The 17,809-nt window shown below is 39.7% G+C and overlaps 1 protein-coding gene across 4 annotated transcripts in view; it reads right to left on the bottom strand.

Annotated features, from left to right (window-relative positions):
- The window catches only part of KLF7 (Kruppel like factor 7), a 92,992-nt gene that overhangs the window by 34,840 nt on the left and 40,343 nt on the right, over positions 1–17,809 (bottom strand). For all 4 annotated transcript variants that reach the window (XM_032278469.1, XM_032278466.1, XM_032278467.1 and 1 more), the window contains one exon: positions 14,043–14,673. In XM_032278469.1, coding sequence (XP_032134360.1) covers positions 14,043–14,673 — 631 coding nt within the window. The remainder of the gene's footprint in view (positions 1–14,042; positions 14,674–17,809) is intronic.

Below are 17,809 nucleotides of genomic sequence, written 5' to 3'. Positions count from 1 at the left end.
CCAATGAGTACGAATGCCTCTGCCTACCCAATTGCTTTAGCACATCTGCTCTGGGAAGCTGACTAAATAACTCACTGCATCTTCAGGTCATCAAGATAAATATTACTAATTCCCTACTGGGTCTAAAACTAAGGTCCGATAACAACAGTGATCCAAAACATGGCACTTAGCATGACCCCACGAGGCCAGCTCACTAATGGCAATCTCTCCAAGTGGCAAGGGATAAGCTAATATATGTAAAACCCACAGATGTCACGTATTCCCCACAGCCGCTTTCACATGTATGAGAGGAATAAAGTCAGCAGTATTATCTCCAAACAGTAAGGACAATGCCATACAATTATAATAGCATATTGTCCATTGTATCTGGGGATGACACGTCTGACAATGTTATTTTCTATGCACGTGAATGTAGCTCAAAGGGCCAATGCATAATTCACAGTTCCCGACAAAATGCAGACATAAAGTAAGTGTCCATTAGATAAAGCTATTTAAATCCTTTCCCCTGAAATAGCACCATTCTTCCTAAGAACTCAAAAAGCTTCCAGTATGTTCCTCATGGTGCTGATGCAAACCAGAATGGTAAATAGTAGGAAATGCACAGAAATAGCAAATATCAGCACAATATACAGTTTTCCCAATAAAAGTTTCCCAGCGAAAACACGTCACTCTTATTTCTTCATGAACAGTTAATCTTTTTTTTTTGATAACGAGGAAACAACTGTTACATTTCAGCAAGGCTACGGTACTGGAGAAAACAGGTAGAGAATGACAATGGTGTGGCTCGTCAGCACCCAGTCAGCTAGACGCATTTCCTGGCAAAACAACTCCCTACCACACACCAGCCTGGCAGCTGATGTGATCAAACCACTGCCTCAGTAAAATTTCAGATTATTACAGGTCAGGCGCCTTCTGCGAAAGGGGAGGGCATGAGGCTCGTGAAGGGTCACAATCACGAATCTTCAATCTAGGGAGTTAAGCATTTAGTGGAGGCAGGAAGATTCCTTTCTTATCATAAGGGGAAAAGTGGCACATCATCTAAGTCCTGACAGAAATAATAAATAATGCAGTATTTCCATTTAGTCAATATTGTTAAAGATCATAAAAGGGAAGAAGGTAAGATCTGGTGGGTAGTCTTAGAAGGATAAGGAAATGTTTTGCAAGTGGTTCAGTGCAACCTACGGGGAAAGAGGACAACTAAGGTTGCATTAGGCCAGGGTTTCTCAACCTTGGCACTGTTGACCCTCAGGCCCATATGATCCTTTGCTTCAGGGTTTGTTCTGGGCATTGTAGGATACTTGGCAGTATCCCTGTCCTCCACTTCCCAGATGCCAGTAGCATACCCCCAACCCCAGATATGACAATGAAAAATGTCTCCAAACACTGCTAAATGTTCCCGGAGGGACACAATCTCCCCTGGTTGAGAACCACCGCATTAGGCAACTAATGAATGCTCTCAGATTTTGGGAGAGTGGCTGGACCAAAAGATTTGCTCTCATACATAATGGCCTCTTCAGACATTGATAGGATGTCCCAATAACGTTCTTAAACCATTGTGTGACTTTCCCATTCCTGTTATGCCCCTATTGGCTTCAGCAGATCTTACAAGTTCAGGGAAGGCCCATCTGTGTGGAGTGCTCTCCCAGAGAGCACAGGCCACATAAGGTTTTGAGCACAAGGTGTCCAGTTACAGTCTGAGGGGGGCTGAATCCGGCTCTGCTCCTCAAGCACAGGGTAACTGCCCCATGCAAAGGGCACCTTTTTCTAATTCATACAAAAGCATATTATAGTTTAGCAGCAGCCCTGCTGGGAGACTAGCAGCCAGCTAGTCTTGGAAACGATTCTTCTTTTCCAATTTTGTCAACCGGTTTACTTGATGTCAAAGGTAGCAGCTTTGTGTGGCCACGAGAATTAGTAAAGCAGGTTTTCAGGACTGAGGAGAGCCAGGGGTTGAAGCAGCTCCTCCTTTCTTCATTCCCCAAAGCATGCTTGCTTGTATGCCTGCACTCTCACTATTGCTTTAAACATGGAGACATCAAAAGAAAGAAGATCTGCTCTCCCAGAAGAGTACAACGAGAGGAAGCTCAGAAGTATGCACTGATGTTCTAACCATGACCACCTTCAGCCTTCAAAGCCCCCTACCTTGGGTTTCCAGGGTCTTGCCAGAGCCACAATGAGGCTGTGTAACCACATCCAATCAACCAGTGAAGAAGATGGCTGGGTGAGACAAACTAACCAGACTTCTTTGGACTTTTCAATCTATAACCTGCTTAAGTCAAATAGGGACAATCCATAACATACTTGCAAAGTTGCTACTCTGACAATCTGCTGTCAACAAAGATGAAACACTCAAACAAAACCACCCCCCTCCCAAAGTCAGAATATACAACTTGTCAAGTGATAAAAAGATATTCTGACTTCAGATGGTTTTTCATAAGTAAATGGCTAAATCATTTAATGGGCAAATGCTTTTGAGTGATTAACAACTTGTCCTTTTAACAGAGGTAGCAGAAATAATACTACACTTGCTCTGTAAGATGTCCTCTGATAAGATGATTTTCTTTTGCAATACTGAATGCTACTGATGGCTAGCTGGTTTCCTTTAGATAGGTGTTAACACTGCGATCTTCTCCCGATCATCCTGGCCTAGTTGGAGGCCTTCTGCTTATGTTAAGGGTACGTTAAGTAGAAATGATTCCCTAAAGCCTGAATTTATCTTATGGTAGAAGGGCTTGTAGCTCAGCCTAGGCCTCCTCCTGCTTCAATTGTGATAGGGTATGGTGGGTCTCATTAGTATGGGAAACCAGTAACAGCCATTAGTGTCAAATAAGAGTTGTCTTTGCTAACTATTTCTGTGCACAGTCACACAACATGCACTGAGTTTTCTCAATAAAACAGCTCCTTCCCAGGGGAATAAAGCTGCCTCTTCAAGGGGGCCCCAATTTCCATACACTTTCTCAACCATTTAAAGTAAAATCTCCTTGGAGCATCACTTCACTTCTGAAGAATCTTCCCCGTCACACTTCCAGTGAGAATTTCAATCATGATGAAATGGAAACTTCTACTTCAACAGGAGATGACAACTATATGTAAAGTAATTACCTTTTTATTTGTTTTCTCAATCACAAAATTGATTTCAGATTTTGCATCACATTTCTTCATTTGCCATCAGGAAAGCAGCTATGATGCAAAATGTGTTATTGCCATGTAAATGCAACGTCCCACTGAAAAACATCAGGACATGTGCTGTGCACATCAAAGGAATAAAACCCATAATAGGAAAGTCAAGGATATAGAAGCCTCCTTTTACTCCTTCATAATAAAACAGTCAGGAAAATCCCATAATGTGTTTAGTCCATTCTATTTACTACTTCACGTTCTGATATCAAAAAGAATGGCTACAAAATAATCTGGTCCATTTAAGAAATAAAATGGCAGTATCCTTAAGATGTTAAAAATGCTGTCTTGTTGTAAAGTATGTTTAGTATCTGCACAAATTCTATTACTACTCGTATCAAAATATAGGTACATAATATTTTATCAGGTTTTTTTTTTTTTCATGAAGAAGACCAAATCTGTCATTTAAGTGATGTCTTCAAATGTCTTGGTTCCTTTAAACTATATTTATAAGTTATGCAGAGAAAGAAAGACTTAAAGACTTTAATGTGTTTCCACAGCTAAAGGATTTAGTTGAGAAGGCAGGATGAGGGGCCGCAGGTGCCAGACATTGTGTAGAATTTGCACTTATGCTCCATTAATTGCCAGCATATCTTCCTCTCCCTTTTCCTCCCCTTCCCCCGACTAAATCCCTCTGGAAAACAGCAAAGCAGCAGGCCCAGACTGGTACCCAGCAGCAACACCAGGAACAGAAGTAGCCAATTACCCTCCAGAATACAAAGCGGGGTGGGGGGAAATGATGCAGTTACCTAGCAACCAGAAAGAGCAGAAACAGCTGTGTAGCAGGCCCAGGCTGGTACCCAGGAAGAAACAGGATAGCCAATTAGCACACTGTATTTAATGCTGATGTGGTTTCCTAGTAACAAGCTGTACAAGTCTGTCTGTTGCATTTTCGCCCTCCCTTTCTCACATTTTCCTCAATCATGCACAGTATTACTATTTGCCCTAATTACTGTTTCTCCACTGCTTCCAGCGACCATTATTTTGTCCCCAGAGAAATTGGAAGAACTCAGGAAAAATCTTCTGTAATGACAGTATTTAGTTTCAAATTCAGTTTAGCTGTAAGCGTTGAGACACTAAACAACAACAACAAAGAATAAAAAAAAGCCAGCGAATTGCCCTCTGCCTAAATTTAAAAGTAGCCTATGATACCTTTTCTAAATGCTAATATTTACATGCAAATGAAACAAAAAATTTAATACATACCATCATTTTGCCACACATTACATTTTCAAACAGGATGAATCCTCTGTGTACTTGAATTTATTCATATTGATTTTCTGACACACTCTCCTGAACACTAGGAACATAAAATGTCTTATTACCTATATCAAGGAAGGGAGATGTATCTTTTGTTGCTCTTTTAAAAATACCAATACTAGCTTCAACAAGCTCATGACCAATTGAGAATTCAATATGAGGAAATCATTATTTCCTTTCGCAAAAGAAGTTGAGTACAGATGAAGGATGTTGCATATCCCATAATAAGGGGATTCAAAACACCACGTTATAAGTTCACAGCCAAGCAACAAATTCCATGAGTTGACATTAAACTACACAAACACACAAAATGAAGACAGAAAACTTTTAAATAGGTCTACTGCACAGTCATTCTAAAATATTTCCTACCATATCTTGCTGCTCTTCTAGATTCGATTACGTACCAGAGTCTAGCTTTTTCTTGGTTGTATTCATTAGGACACAGATGATAGAATCCTACATTTTTTAGGGCATCTACTAGACTCCTAGAACCACTCACATTTAACAGTGGCTTCAACAGTAGAACAAACTACGGTCCTTATTACAAAACATCCCTGCTAGGAAAACAGCAAGGGCTTCAGAGAAAGATATTCGATACCCCAAGACACCTATCTAGGCAATACTCTACCATAGAAGTCAACTTCTTTCTCAACTAAGGATGGCTTCTGGTTTCCTGCCTGCAACAAAATGACTGATAGCTTTTATCATCTTTAGCTCACCTAGTGAAACAGATAAAACTATGATAGCCCAACAAAGTTGAGATTAAAACATATTTTTACACTATTTGCCTGAAAACAGTATGTACCACTTTACTGAATTCCATAGATTAAATGTTATAGTAATGGAAACAGAATACATTTTGAAGGCAGAAACAACAAAAGAAGTCTACCTTTAGAATACCAGATGGGTAGTTTAGAACATAAAAGTTTTAAACTGTAAATGCATTTTATTTTTGCAAACAAAATAAAAGGGGTCTTCTGTGAATGCAGATGACTTTTAAAGGGGAAAAAATGATGTGAGGTGCAAAAAGAAGGGGGTCTGCCAAGGAAGCTTGGTTTAGGACAAAGCTGGACTGAGGCTCCATAAGGAACAAGCAATGGGGCATTCTGATCTTCCCTCCCCTAAAAGATTATGGGGTCCAATCCTGGGTCAGTGCCCAGCTCACCTAGCTCCATACACATACGTGTTGAAGGAGAACGTAGGGCAAACAAATGTATGGGTCAGATCATGCTAACCTTATTCTCACTGCAGACATCCTTAAATAATTTATGTGCTTTCACCTCTATTATATAAGCGACATTGGTAACTACATGAACATGGGTACATTGAGGAATGAGGAGTAATTCCACCAGTGGTTGGCTGAGTAACCAGTACATTAAAAAGTCACCAACTTTTAATTATTTTAAGTGATCTTGCCTTACGCAACATTTAGCTTAATAATATCATGTCAATACATTACTTTAACAAATTGTTGAAAAGATGCCACTTTTAGAAAATGTAGAAAATCCAGTAGCAGAGGAGGGGTAGATGGCATGGGGATGGAGTGGAGTGGGGAATGCCATCCCAGTTCCCAACCCTCCCCCATCATGTCTCCCTACCTGTTTATAGACTCCTGAAATTCTATTAAGTCTCCCATAATTGAAGGTTAAAAAACTAATAGAAGATTAAAGTGTTATACAGCGGTGGATGGATATATAATCCACTGACCACAACAGTCTACAGTGTATTGCTACCAGATCCTTTCTGCTGTGAAGGACAGAGGAAGGCTGCAAAGGCAGAAAGTGACAGGGTACAGGAAGGGATTAGCTATTAGGTACTCAGGTGGGGAATGCAGAAGAAAAAACCCATATTTTAGAAGACAGGTTTGTCCAGGGCCATCCAGTTTAACTCCATCAGGGTAAAGACAAATCAAACTACCTGCCAGGAAAGGGTTAGGCATTCTCCATTTGGTACAGGAGTAGTCTAGCAGAGCCTAGTGTCATGTGATACGTTCTGCTCATGGTGGACCAGATTCCCAAACAGCTGCGTTTCCTCATCAGAACTAATTTCCTTATACAAAAAGTTTGTTTCCTGATGATCTGTTATCAAGGTTTCAACTGTAATTTCTACTATATTCAAGCTGGATATTTTTCAAGGAAAGGTCATTTAACAATTATTTTTCATCTGTCCTTATATTTTAACTTTTTTAAAAAGAAGATCATTCAAAACAAACTTGTTTAAAAAAACTATACATGAGTTTCTTAAACTCTGTTTTTTTTCCCTCCCTAATTCAAACACAATCACTACATTATTGTTTCAACTTTAGGAGACAGAAAATTCCTGCCTACCATCAATTCTTATAACGTCACCTTAGTCTTCACTCTTTACAAACCTCCACTTAACTTTCCTCAAACCTTCCTTTATTATATATACAGGATAGCCGTGATCATTATGGTAATTCACACTCATATTATAATAGAGTCTGTACATTATTTATTTATTAAAGGGAACAGTTTTCCTGAAAGTTCACACGTGGCCTTCTCAATGTCATTCTTTCATTTACACAGACTTCTCATGACCCTCTTTTTTTCTTCTCTATCAAACAGAACTGGCCTACCCTTGAAATCTTAGAATTTATACAATTCTATTACTTTTACTGCCTTTTCTGAAATGAGATTCTTCTTTTCTCTTCTCCTTCCTCCCAGTTCCTCCGCATTCCTATCCAGGCTATATTCTCTTTTGAGATCAGGCTCCAAATATAATGATTTTATGAAACCATATTTCAGGCTTTTGTGTCGAAAAGTAAGGTCCTCAGCAATAAGAGAGGGACTACTGTATGTACAGTGGGTGTTCAAAAATATTGTTTATTATGAAATACTCATTAATTTCATGTTTTTCTTTCTCCTCCATTCTTATTTCAACACACTTATTTGCTTTATGACTACCAATTATCCATTAAAAGGACATCTGGAATAGGCATCCCACAAAGCCTACATTTATTACCACAGTATAATGATAAAATAAATGTGCTTGCTGTGTATATGCTGAGTTTAAGCCATGCTCCCCAATATATGTTTACATTAATTTATCTTCATAAATGTTAGGAGTTATCACATTGCTAAATTATCATGTGGTAAAGTTTCAAGATTTTACTGAATCAGAAAATTCTCCCAACAATTGTTTTCACCACCTCATTTCATACCCTTTCTTTACAAACTTCTCTTAAGCTCTTAAATATGCTAAATCCAAATTATCAAACCCTCCTCCTATTCAGCTCTCTCCACCTCGTGAACTGAACATTTAACCCTTATTCTTGTTTCCATCCCATAATCGGGGTTTAATGAGTTTCTGCCTCAACACATGGATAAACTTCATTAGCAGCCATGTGTCTCAGCATATTAAAGGCCCTTTAATGTCTTAAAATTGCCCCATTTCAGTTGCTATTGTATAAATTCAAAGAATTCTTATCTATGGCACTAGGAGGTTGAAAGTGGTCGATGAACCCCCTACAGTTCCACACTGAAGTATTTAATTTTATCCTGCTGATACGCCTGACCTTGAATTAGGGCTTCTATTTATATAAATTACTGTATTATCACATTGGCATCATTTAAAAAGATGAACAGCATCAATAAACACTCTATCCAGAAGGAGAAAAGTGACTTGTTATCTCCGAACCTTCCATGCTGCCTCTGATTGCTGATGTAAGCTCCTGCTTTCATTACTCCCCATCATCGCCCTTTAGCGCTCCTTCCTGAATGGCCCACCCTGTTCTGCTTTGCTGGTCACTCCAGCCGACAATGCCTGACATCTATGGGCACTTAATACCTGTTCACAGAAACACTGAAGATCAAATACAGTAAATAAGAAGCAAAATAATCTACTGAGTAGGATATAAGCCCATTGGTCAGGAGACATGGGTCTAATTTAATTTTTACCAACAGGGAGTTGCATAGCCTGAACTAAGTTGTTCATAGCTTGAACTATGACCTTTTTTTTTTTTTTTTGGTCCTCAGTTTCTCCCGTGTTATGATAATACTTACCTTTCTTATTTCATAGGGACAGTGTATTAACATTTGTCATTTTAACGCGTGAACTGAGACTCGTATATTTCTCTTTAATACTAACGTTTAAAAAAATGAAAATAGTAATGACCATAAAATAGTAGCTTTATCAGCAACAGTAATACGCCTGGAAATGGAACACCATTTCTTTGTAATTTCCTTATACTGCTTCTCAGTCACCTGATGAGGTAATATATTTAAGGACCCTCCTAATTCTTACCTATTTAGAGGATATTTAGTTTTCATTGTCCATTTGTATTTAAACTATATGTTTTTAATTTCTTCATAATAATGAGTTAGTTTTTAAAAAACTTATTTGACTTGTTTCCCCTTCATTAGTAAGCACAGAAGTTAAGAGAGCTCCAACTGGAACAATACTTTTTGATGCAAATCCTTGTTCAACCATCTTTGATGAGCTGTTGTGATGCTGAGCAAATTACTTGACTTCTCTGGGTCTCATTTTCCTCATCTATAAAATAAGATAGTACCTATGTCATTGGGTTAGTATAAGGATTAAAAGGGTTGATACTTAAGATTTAGAACATTGTCTGGGACATAGCAAGTGCTTTATATGCATAGGTTGAATAAGTAAAATAAATTAAATTTCAAACTTTAAAGGCCTTTCATTACACATATGACATAGCACTTCTGTTTGCATTTTAAATGCTACCCTGGTCTTTTTGCTTGTAGTATTTTTAGCCACCTTTTCATTTGAAAAATAAACTATTGTCCTAAATTCTGATTAAACTTAGAGATTGTGCCACTTTCTGATTCAATAAGATGGGCCCCAGAGCAAATGTAAAATGCTAAGCAAATTGCACACTACTATTGTTTTTTTCCACATGAAAAGCATCCTGTTATGTTGTTCAGTACAAAATCTAGAGAATGCTTATCACCACCCATGGTTTAGGTGACAGCAACCTCGGTCTACAGAGAGAGCCCTCCAAGCAGTACATAAAGAGAACATGGCTTCTTCATATCTCCCTTCACTGCAACAAAGAATCAAAGATCTAATGACTGGCCTTTGTCCTGACTTTACCAACACAACTCACTCTTAATAACATAAATGTGGACATACTTTTATATGGATTTTAAATTTGTAAAGTCTGTTCACTTAGCACAAAGCATCATTTCAATGAAAGGTTTTTAATCTCTTCTCAGAAGTAATTAAGAAGAAATGTAAGAAAATACTTTCTTTTTTTATATAGAAACAATTAAGATTTTTTTAAATTGATTTTTGCTGAGAAAGGACATAAAGTTTTTTTTTTCTTTTTTTAACACTGGAAGTGAAGGTTACCTTTCATCAAAATATAAGGATTATTTGGCTGACTCCAAGAAGATGAATACAACTATGATCATAATGGTAGAATTTTTGAGAAATAAAAACATATGAAGACCAGAAAAGAGAGCAGGAGAGAAAGGTCTGCAATGGCTTGGCTGCTAAGAACATTTTTACGGTCATGCCAACATTAGGTGCACTCTTCCTAATGAATATACCATATGTCTTATTTTTTTATTTATTACTTCTTTTGAGATGGAGTCTCACTCTGTCACCCAGGCTCGGGTACAGTGGTGCAATCTTAGCTCATTGCAACCTCTACCTCCTGGGTTCAAGAGATTCTCCTGCTTCAGCCTCCCAAGTAGCTGGGACTAATGGTGTGTGCCACCACACCCAGCCGATTTTTTTATTTTTAGTATAGATGGAGATTCACTATGTTGGCCAGGCTGGTCTTGAACTCCTGATCTCAGGTGATCCACCTGTCTTGGCCTCCCAAAGTGCTAGGATTACAGGTGTGAACTACCGCACCCAGCCCTTATGTCCATTTTTATACACTTCCTTTCACTAAATCCTGCTACTTCATAATCTTCCCTTTGTCCCATGCCATGCCTCGTCATCCTCCACCTCCAGCTCAGTACTCCCATCTATAACTTTCCTTCCTTGAGCAAACCATGTTTGTGCCCTAGCTACCAACTTGAACGTCTGCTACCTTAAAAAATAATAAATAAAAAAATCACCTCATTGCCTAATATCCTACAGGGCAAAAATTTTGAAGGATTCAGCATTCTCAAAAAACAGCCACAGAAGGAAAAAAAATGCATATCTTTTTCAGCTCAGTAAATTCTATCTATATAAAGATTAAACGAATATACCTTAAAAATTCCTCAGTGCAAACAAATCCATGTTACCAATATGTACTGTCTTCCTTTATGCATTTAAGAGGGAGACAAACACATTTTATTTTACTTCATTTCTTCACTATATCTCCTTTGCAACACATTACCATATAGAAGAGATATAGCATATATCTGCAACTCTAGAGAACAAAATGCAAATATTTCTCTTCTTCCTCTGGATTGGTATTCTTATCTCCCTTTTTTTCCTGTCCCAAAACACCTCCCCAGCTGAAAGATAAGAAATATTTTGACTGAATTAAAGTGAGTCCTGTGTTAAAATAGCTTGCCTGAATCCATCCAGAGCCCATTTAAAAAAAATCTTCATTTCCCCATTTGGTCAGCAGCTCTCCCAACTCCAGTCTTTATTATCAGCAGCCTCCTTCCAACCTGAATTCCCATCTCCATATACCTTTGCCCTCGAGCTTTTACCATCCATTTCCTTTCTATGTTTGCACTTAATTTGATTCCATCCTTCATGCTTTTTTCATTATTCTTAGTTCACCTACACCACATAAATTAACACCTTTGTTTTCAGTTCCCTGTGTGCTCCCATTCACACCACTTGCAAATAAATTCTTCCGATTCTCATCCATTTCATCCAAATTAATTCATATTACTTCTCCCCATCCTCCATTCCTGTTTCTACCTCCCCTTTTATCTGTTTCTCTTTCTTATAGCACCTCCCTTCTCTTCCATGCATGTCTCTGAGGAAGGTTTTACAGGTAAAATGCTTCTGCGATGCAAGGTGTTGTGGGAGGAAAGCCGTGACCTTTCTGCCTGATTGCCAACTTCCATGGGCTAATGCCTGCATGTCTAGTTTATCCTCCACAACCTGTGTTCACAGGTGTCATCACCCCACATCCCATTAATCAAACACTGGGAATGAGAGGGAAAAAGCTTCTTGCTGTTTTGTGGTATTTAACTTTGGCTAACTGGCTTGTTTGTAGTTTACAAGGCTGTTTTTTCACTCAGTCATCACTAATTAAAATCAACAACAGTAGTAATAACTACAATCAACCCCAGTACTATCTGTAATGAGTTCTTACTATCTATCAGGTATTTTGTTTTTTTAGAAGTGTTTTACAGGTTAATATTCAAAACATTTAATATCCAAAACAATCTAGGAGGTAGACATAATTGTCTCTATTTTACAAATGAGGAAACTGAGGTCATAAATCTAGGAAATGATAGTGCTAGGACATAAACCAAAGTCCACCTGATCACAAAGCTCAGCTCTTAACTGCTCTGCAATACTGCTTTTCTAACAATGCATGGTGCCTCGCTGAGTGAATTCCCTATAGGAGTCTTCCCACTTTAGTCCAACATAAGACAAGCAGTTGCAGGTGCCAGGTAACATAATGAGCTCCACCTTGGTAATCACTCTGAGTAGACAATGCTCAAAAAAACAAAGCACCAAATAATGCATCAACCATAACAGTCACCCTTCTGACATCTCTGTTGGAAAGGGGATAAGAAACAAGAAGAAAATGCTCTGGCCTCCCTAAAAAGAATCTCTGCTTTTCCAGAGCTGTCCAGCTCCATGCTAAGCAGGATGTGCCTTTAGTGTCAATAGTTCAGAAAGCATCCCTAATTATGAATTCCATAGCCCCAGTACAACGCAACATTCTTGCCCTTTCCTGCCTTCTCTGGTTTCCTGGAGGGGCCAGGAGATGAGTCATGCACTCCAGTCTGGGAGCACTGCAATGTCTTTCCAATGTCTCGCCATTACTTTACTCATTGACTTTAGAAAGAAAGAAACACAAATAAAAACTACCTTCATGACAATATCAAAGAAGCAAAAACTGATAATAGCATGAAGCATTAGCCTTGGTGAATGTGGGGTGGTGAACTGGAACCTAAATTCTGATGGGAACCCATGAGTGAGACTCTATGCCTAAGCCACAGGATACATTAGATTAGGAGACTGTCCCATGAACCAAGCAAGAGTCACACCGGAAATTGAGTTCAGAATTAGAGGAATACAGGCCCAAGTCCTGGCGTGAAAGAAGTAATGTCAGTCCTCATCCTTCCATCGGAATAACTCTGAGGTTCAAAACAGTGATTTCCTCTATCACATATTATGCACGTGAACTTCAGGAAAGTTCTTCTCTACTGAACAAAAACAGTTCATGGACCTCCAGAACCTTAGCGTTGAAAGGCGCCTTAAGAGCCAGATTGTTCAACAGATGTGGAAAATGAGGCCTGGTGAGGTAAAGGAACAGACTCAGGGCCACACAGCTGGTTAGCGGCAGAGTTAGAACTAAAGCCCAGTTTGTTCTAATTTTCTAGCCAACAATCTCTCCCGGCACACTTCTTTGGTGGCACTGCCCACAAAGCCCCACAGAGCACTAAAACACTTTTCCTAGCTCATACGCTATCACCCGTTTTTATCGCCACTTACACCTTTGGGGATGCTCCCTATTCAGCTAGCAGTGTGCAAACTATGCAAGAACCACACAGGTAACATACTGTTACAGATTCACTTAAAAACCACCAATCACAGTAATTGCTACTAGCATCCTAGTAGCCCAGGAAGAGGCACCACCCCTAAGCTCCAATGTCAAAGCAGAGAACAAAGACCAATTCCAAGAAAAATGAATCTCACTCTTTTCTGTGTAAACCCCACTCTTCCAAATTATCCCATTGCTCAAAAGATCAGTATGATTGGAGCTTAGAGGTGGTTTCTCTTCCTGGGCTATGAGGAGGCCCTGAGTAAAATACACAATCCTCATCCCTCCCCCACCCGTTCTTACCACACACATAGTAACGTAATCACTTTAGCAACTTCTCAGTAACAAGCTCATTAAAAAGCAATTCTGCCATCTCTCCATAAAGCACGCGCCAGAGAACAATGCAAAAGAGGAGATGCCAATTAATTATAGAATGATCACATCTAATGAACTCTGAAACTCTCCTGCTGTTGGTGACTTTGATGAAAAATCAGGATGCTGAGAAAAGAGTGAATAGGGACACCCTAGCTACCTTGTTTAACTGTGAATGCTTTCAAATGCATCCTCAGATCCCAGTGTTGATCAAAACTGTGGAGCTACGCTTGCTAAACAATGCAGTGTCAGCAAAGCGATGTGTCTGTGTCACGGGCAGCTGGGAGTCACTGCTAGAGCCCCCTTCAGCCATCCTCAGAACTGTGTGATTCTATGCTGTGGTTGGCACTGTAGGGACAAACCTGTGTCCTATGCTTGGGACATCTTGAGATCTTAAGGTAACAAGTGAGTCATTCTTTGTCCCTACCTGGGCCCTCCCGCCTGTCTATCACTTCCTCATCAGCAGGGGTGCCACTCCTCAGAACAAAGAGGAGCCCTCCCCCATGAAGAGGCTACAGGAGGGGAAAGGAGAAGAAACCACGTGCGGCCAAACTTGTACCACTACCTGTGTGAGTCCTCTGGTGGGCCTTTAAGTGGGAGCTTTTTGTATAAACTTTCCGGCACCCGTTAAACTGACAGCGATGAACTCTCTTCTTGTTTTCAGGACACGCTTCAGCCCCTAGCCCTCCTTGGTCACTGTCGCTCTGTCCACTCTTAACGGCCCCCGCAGCTGTCACGGCTGCTGCAGCTGTTGCGACCCCTCCCACCTTTACAGAGCTGAGAGCAGCCTTCTTGGCCACCAGTTTCAACGTCACCGTGCCATCCACGGCAGAGAGAGTTTGTGAGGTTTTGACCAGATGGCGGCTGAGCTCAGGGGATGATGGGGGCGTTAATGAGGTCACTGCGTTGAGCTGGGCCTGGTTGACGGCTGTGTAGCTGTCTAGAGAAGAGCTGGCTGGCTGGAGGCTGAGGCAAGTCTCAGATAGCAACTTGTCCCGAGAGAGCAAGATGTCCACTGCCGAGCTCTTCTCACAGATGGCGGCTTCCACAGGGAGCAGCAGGGGGTCTAAGCGACGGAAGCTTTCCTCAATGCACGGGGGAGGAGAAGCGTGGAGGAAACAGTCCAAGTCCTCACCAAAGGTCTCCGAGATCCTCCTGGGCTCCGTTTGTAGGTAGCGTTCCAATTCAAGGCATGTCTGCAACAGGAAGAAGGAGGGAGAGAAACAACCATCAGAGGCACAGAACACCATGAGGCCTCATGTTGACAGGCAGAGGGTAAGGTGCAGGGAGAATGGTTTCATGGTTTGTATCAGAAACGCTCTAGGACAAGATCTGACCTTGTTACTTATTCTCTGAATACCTCTGAAGGGTTCATAAGGGTCACATCACATGATATCAACTACTCTAGCTGAAGGAGAACTAGGGCCCCAGAAGGACTATCTCACACCTTCAAGATTCCAGAGAACATCAAATGATGATCTCCTGCCCCTCAATCCAGTTCAGCAGGTAAGATGCTCCAATCTCCCTGCTAGAAATTTTCATGTAAGCAAGAAGCAAATAGAAACAGACAAGGTTTTCACACTAAGACAAGACTTCCTATAGTCCAACTTCATTATTCAAAATAGACTTGAGTACATCACACAAGTAAGTCAGTTTTCCCACTTGCTCTGAAGAACAAATCACGTTCACTCAAGCTAAGAGGTGACCTCAGTAACAGTCAAACAACAGCAAGCCCTGCTGTGGGGATGGATTTCATAACAAGCAGAAAAGAATATTGTTCTAAAGAATGTCTACCATAAAACTTTTGAGGGACAAGACAAAACCCTTGTTGTTTATAGGAAGTCATTTAAAATACAATGCTGTATGCTTTGTGGCAAGGGGCATAAATCCCATTTCGATGGTTTAGCATCTCTGACTACATGATAAAAATAAATTCAAACACAGCTATTCAGACCACTTAAAAATAGGACCCAATATATTTCCACATAAAGTTTTCACCTGGTAAAGAAATAAGAGAGAAGAACAAACAAGTTTACTGTCAACAAATCTTCATCCATGGCACTCATAAGTCTTTGTAAGAGGATGCAGTGATTTTATGGCAAAAGTAGACATTTAAGAAGTTTGTATTCTAAAGCTCTCCTCACTTAAAAACCCTACAATTCCAGAATCTTGTATAAAACTATGTTGCTAACTTGCACTATCAGCTCAATTTGCTCTGTCTTCTGGATTCAACAAAGAACCACTGATGGCAAATTTAAAATGTGACTAGCTCCAAATTTACTACCCCCGTAAAGCTCCTATGTTTTCAACAGTGTTCTGATTCTAGGCGTTTATTCTATTAAGAATATATTTTAATGATATACCTAGTAGTGTTGTATCCGTCAAGAATTTTATTTTGGTGACATTTCAAAAGACTGGTTCTTAATCACACTTCTGGTAAAACTCTGCATTACTGAATAAGAAAATCAGATTTTTAACTATGAATCAGCTTTGGGTCTCATTGCTGACTTTCAATGGTAAGAACTAGTGAATGGTTCCAGGCTCCATTCAACACTCACGTCACAAGTGTTCATTCAACTATTGTACTCACAGCAAGGTACAAGGCTTTGTATGCAGGAGAAGGAGAAGATATAGCAATAGATCCATGTGATGCAGGTATAGAATAAACAACCACAAGTTAAAAATTACATAAATTCACAAAGAAATGTGATACCAAAAAATAATAAAAAATGTGTTAATAATTTCTAGGGGCTGAGTGGAAACTTAATTCTACACACTATAGTAACGTAGTATTAATCAAGGGAAGCTTATTGGAAAAGTAGGTTTTGATTCTGCTTTACTTATTGATTAAATAAAAGTTCTGACTCAGTAGCTTCCCACCACTCTATGTTAGAAACCAATGATGACCTTCTCAGGTCTAGAAATATGAGTTATCTTCATTTGCTTCTTTTCTAAATTCTACTTCTCAAAAATGTCCCCTTCCTTATTCCTTCTCATTGCTAGAAATTATAACTTACATCTCTCCAATATGGAAGCCCTCAGTCTTGGTTCCATTCAATTCACTTCTGAATTATAAGATTCTAACCCTGAAACCTCCCTTTAGTTTCTTCTTCCCTTTCTAAACCGTCACCTACCAAACACAGTGCCTGCCACCTAAGAGGTACATAATGTCTGTCAAAGACAAAGCCCACTTTATACTATTACTTTGATCATTCTACCTCTTCTGCTCTTTAAAAGCCATATTTGAAACCCTACCCTGTACCATGCTGAGGGGGCAAACTCAGAAATACATGTCTAATACATGTCTCTGGGAATACAACTGTAATGCTTCTTGAGCTTTGCCCAAAGAGCAGTACCAGATCTTTGAGACACAGATGTGTTTTAGGTCAAAATCAGTAGAAGCGTAGACAACATACCAAGACCTTGTCTCCACAAAAACTAAAAGAAAATTAGTCAGGTGGAATGAGTTGTGTCTATAGTCCCAGCTACTCAGATGGCTGAGGCAGGAGAATCACTTAAGCTCAGGAGTTCAAGGTTGCAGTGAGCTTTGGTCATACCACTGCACTCCAGCCCTCTGCGCAAGAGAGCAAGACCTTGTTTCTGCCCAAATATATATATATGTATGTGTGTGTATATATATATATATATATATATATATCAGATGACTCATGGGGTATCAGATGTCCTTGGGGTAGTTCCCTGCCTCCTATACAAGGTCTTTCACATACTCAGTCACCACTGCCTGTGAATAGAGTTTTTGTATGCCATTTCATTACATACTATCCAGCTCAAAGACTGGAAAGTCACTAAGAAATTGTGATTATAAGAAGGCTCAGATATCATCATATTCAGAGTTCTGAAGGAGTGAGATATTCTAAACACATTTATACACTCTTCTGGGAGGGGGAAGTAACTTATCCACTATGCCCTGGTGTGAACTGCAGGAGCACATGAGTTACATTTTTGATCTAAAGATGGAGAGACATCTGATCACTAAAATGTGGAAAAACCTGGACCACTTCAGAGTGGCTATAACTTGCAATCCTAATACAGGGCATTCTTCCTCCTTCTGAGAATTGAAGCAGCATAAGTACCCACCAAGATGTGCTGGACAGCCCCGCGAAATCATTATGAAATGATTGCTGTCTTAGGAAATATACTTCTTATATCTGCTGGAGATGAAGTTTAGGTAGAGGAGAAGATTTTGTCAATTGGAAACCAGGGTGAGGGGGTTAAAGACTTTTCTCATCAGGAATATGGAGATTAAAATGTTAAGGATGGGGAGAATTTTAATATTAGATGATTTCCAAGCCAATGAGAACATTTATTTCA

The sequence above is a fragment of the Sapajus apella genome, unplaced genomic scaffold (assembly GCF_009761245.1).
Source record: "Sapajus apella isolate SASKATOON/1434 unplaced genomic scaffold, GSC_monkey_1.0 scaffold10, whole genome shotgun sequence".
Taxonomy (NCBI): Eukaryota; Metazoa; Chordata; class Mammalia; order Primates; family Cebidae; genus Sapajus; species Sapajus apella.
Note: the sequence above shows the minus strand (reverse complement) of the source record. Positions and strands in the feature narration are given on the sequence as shown.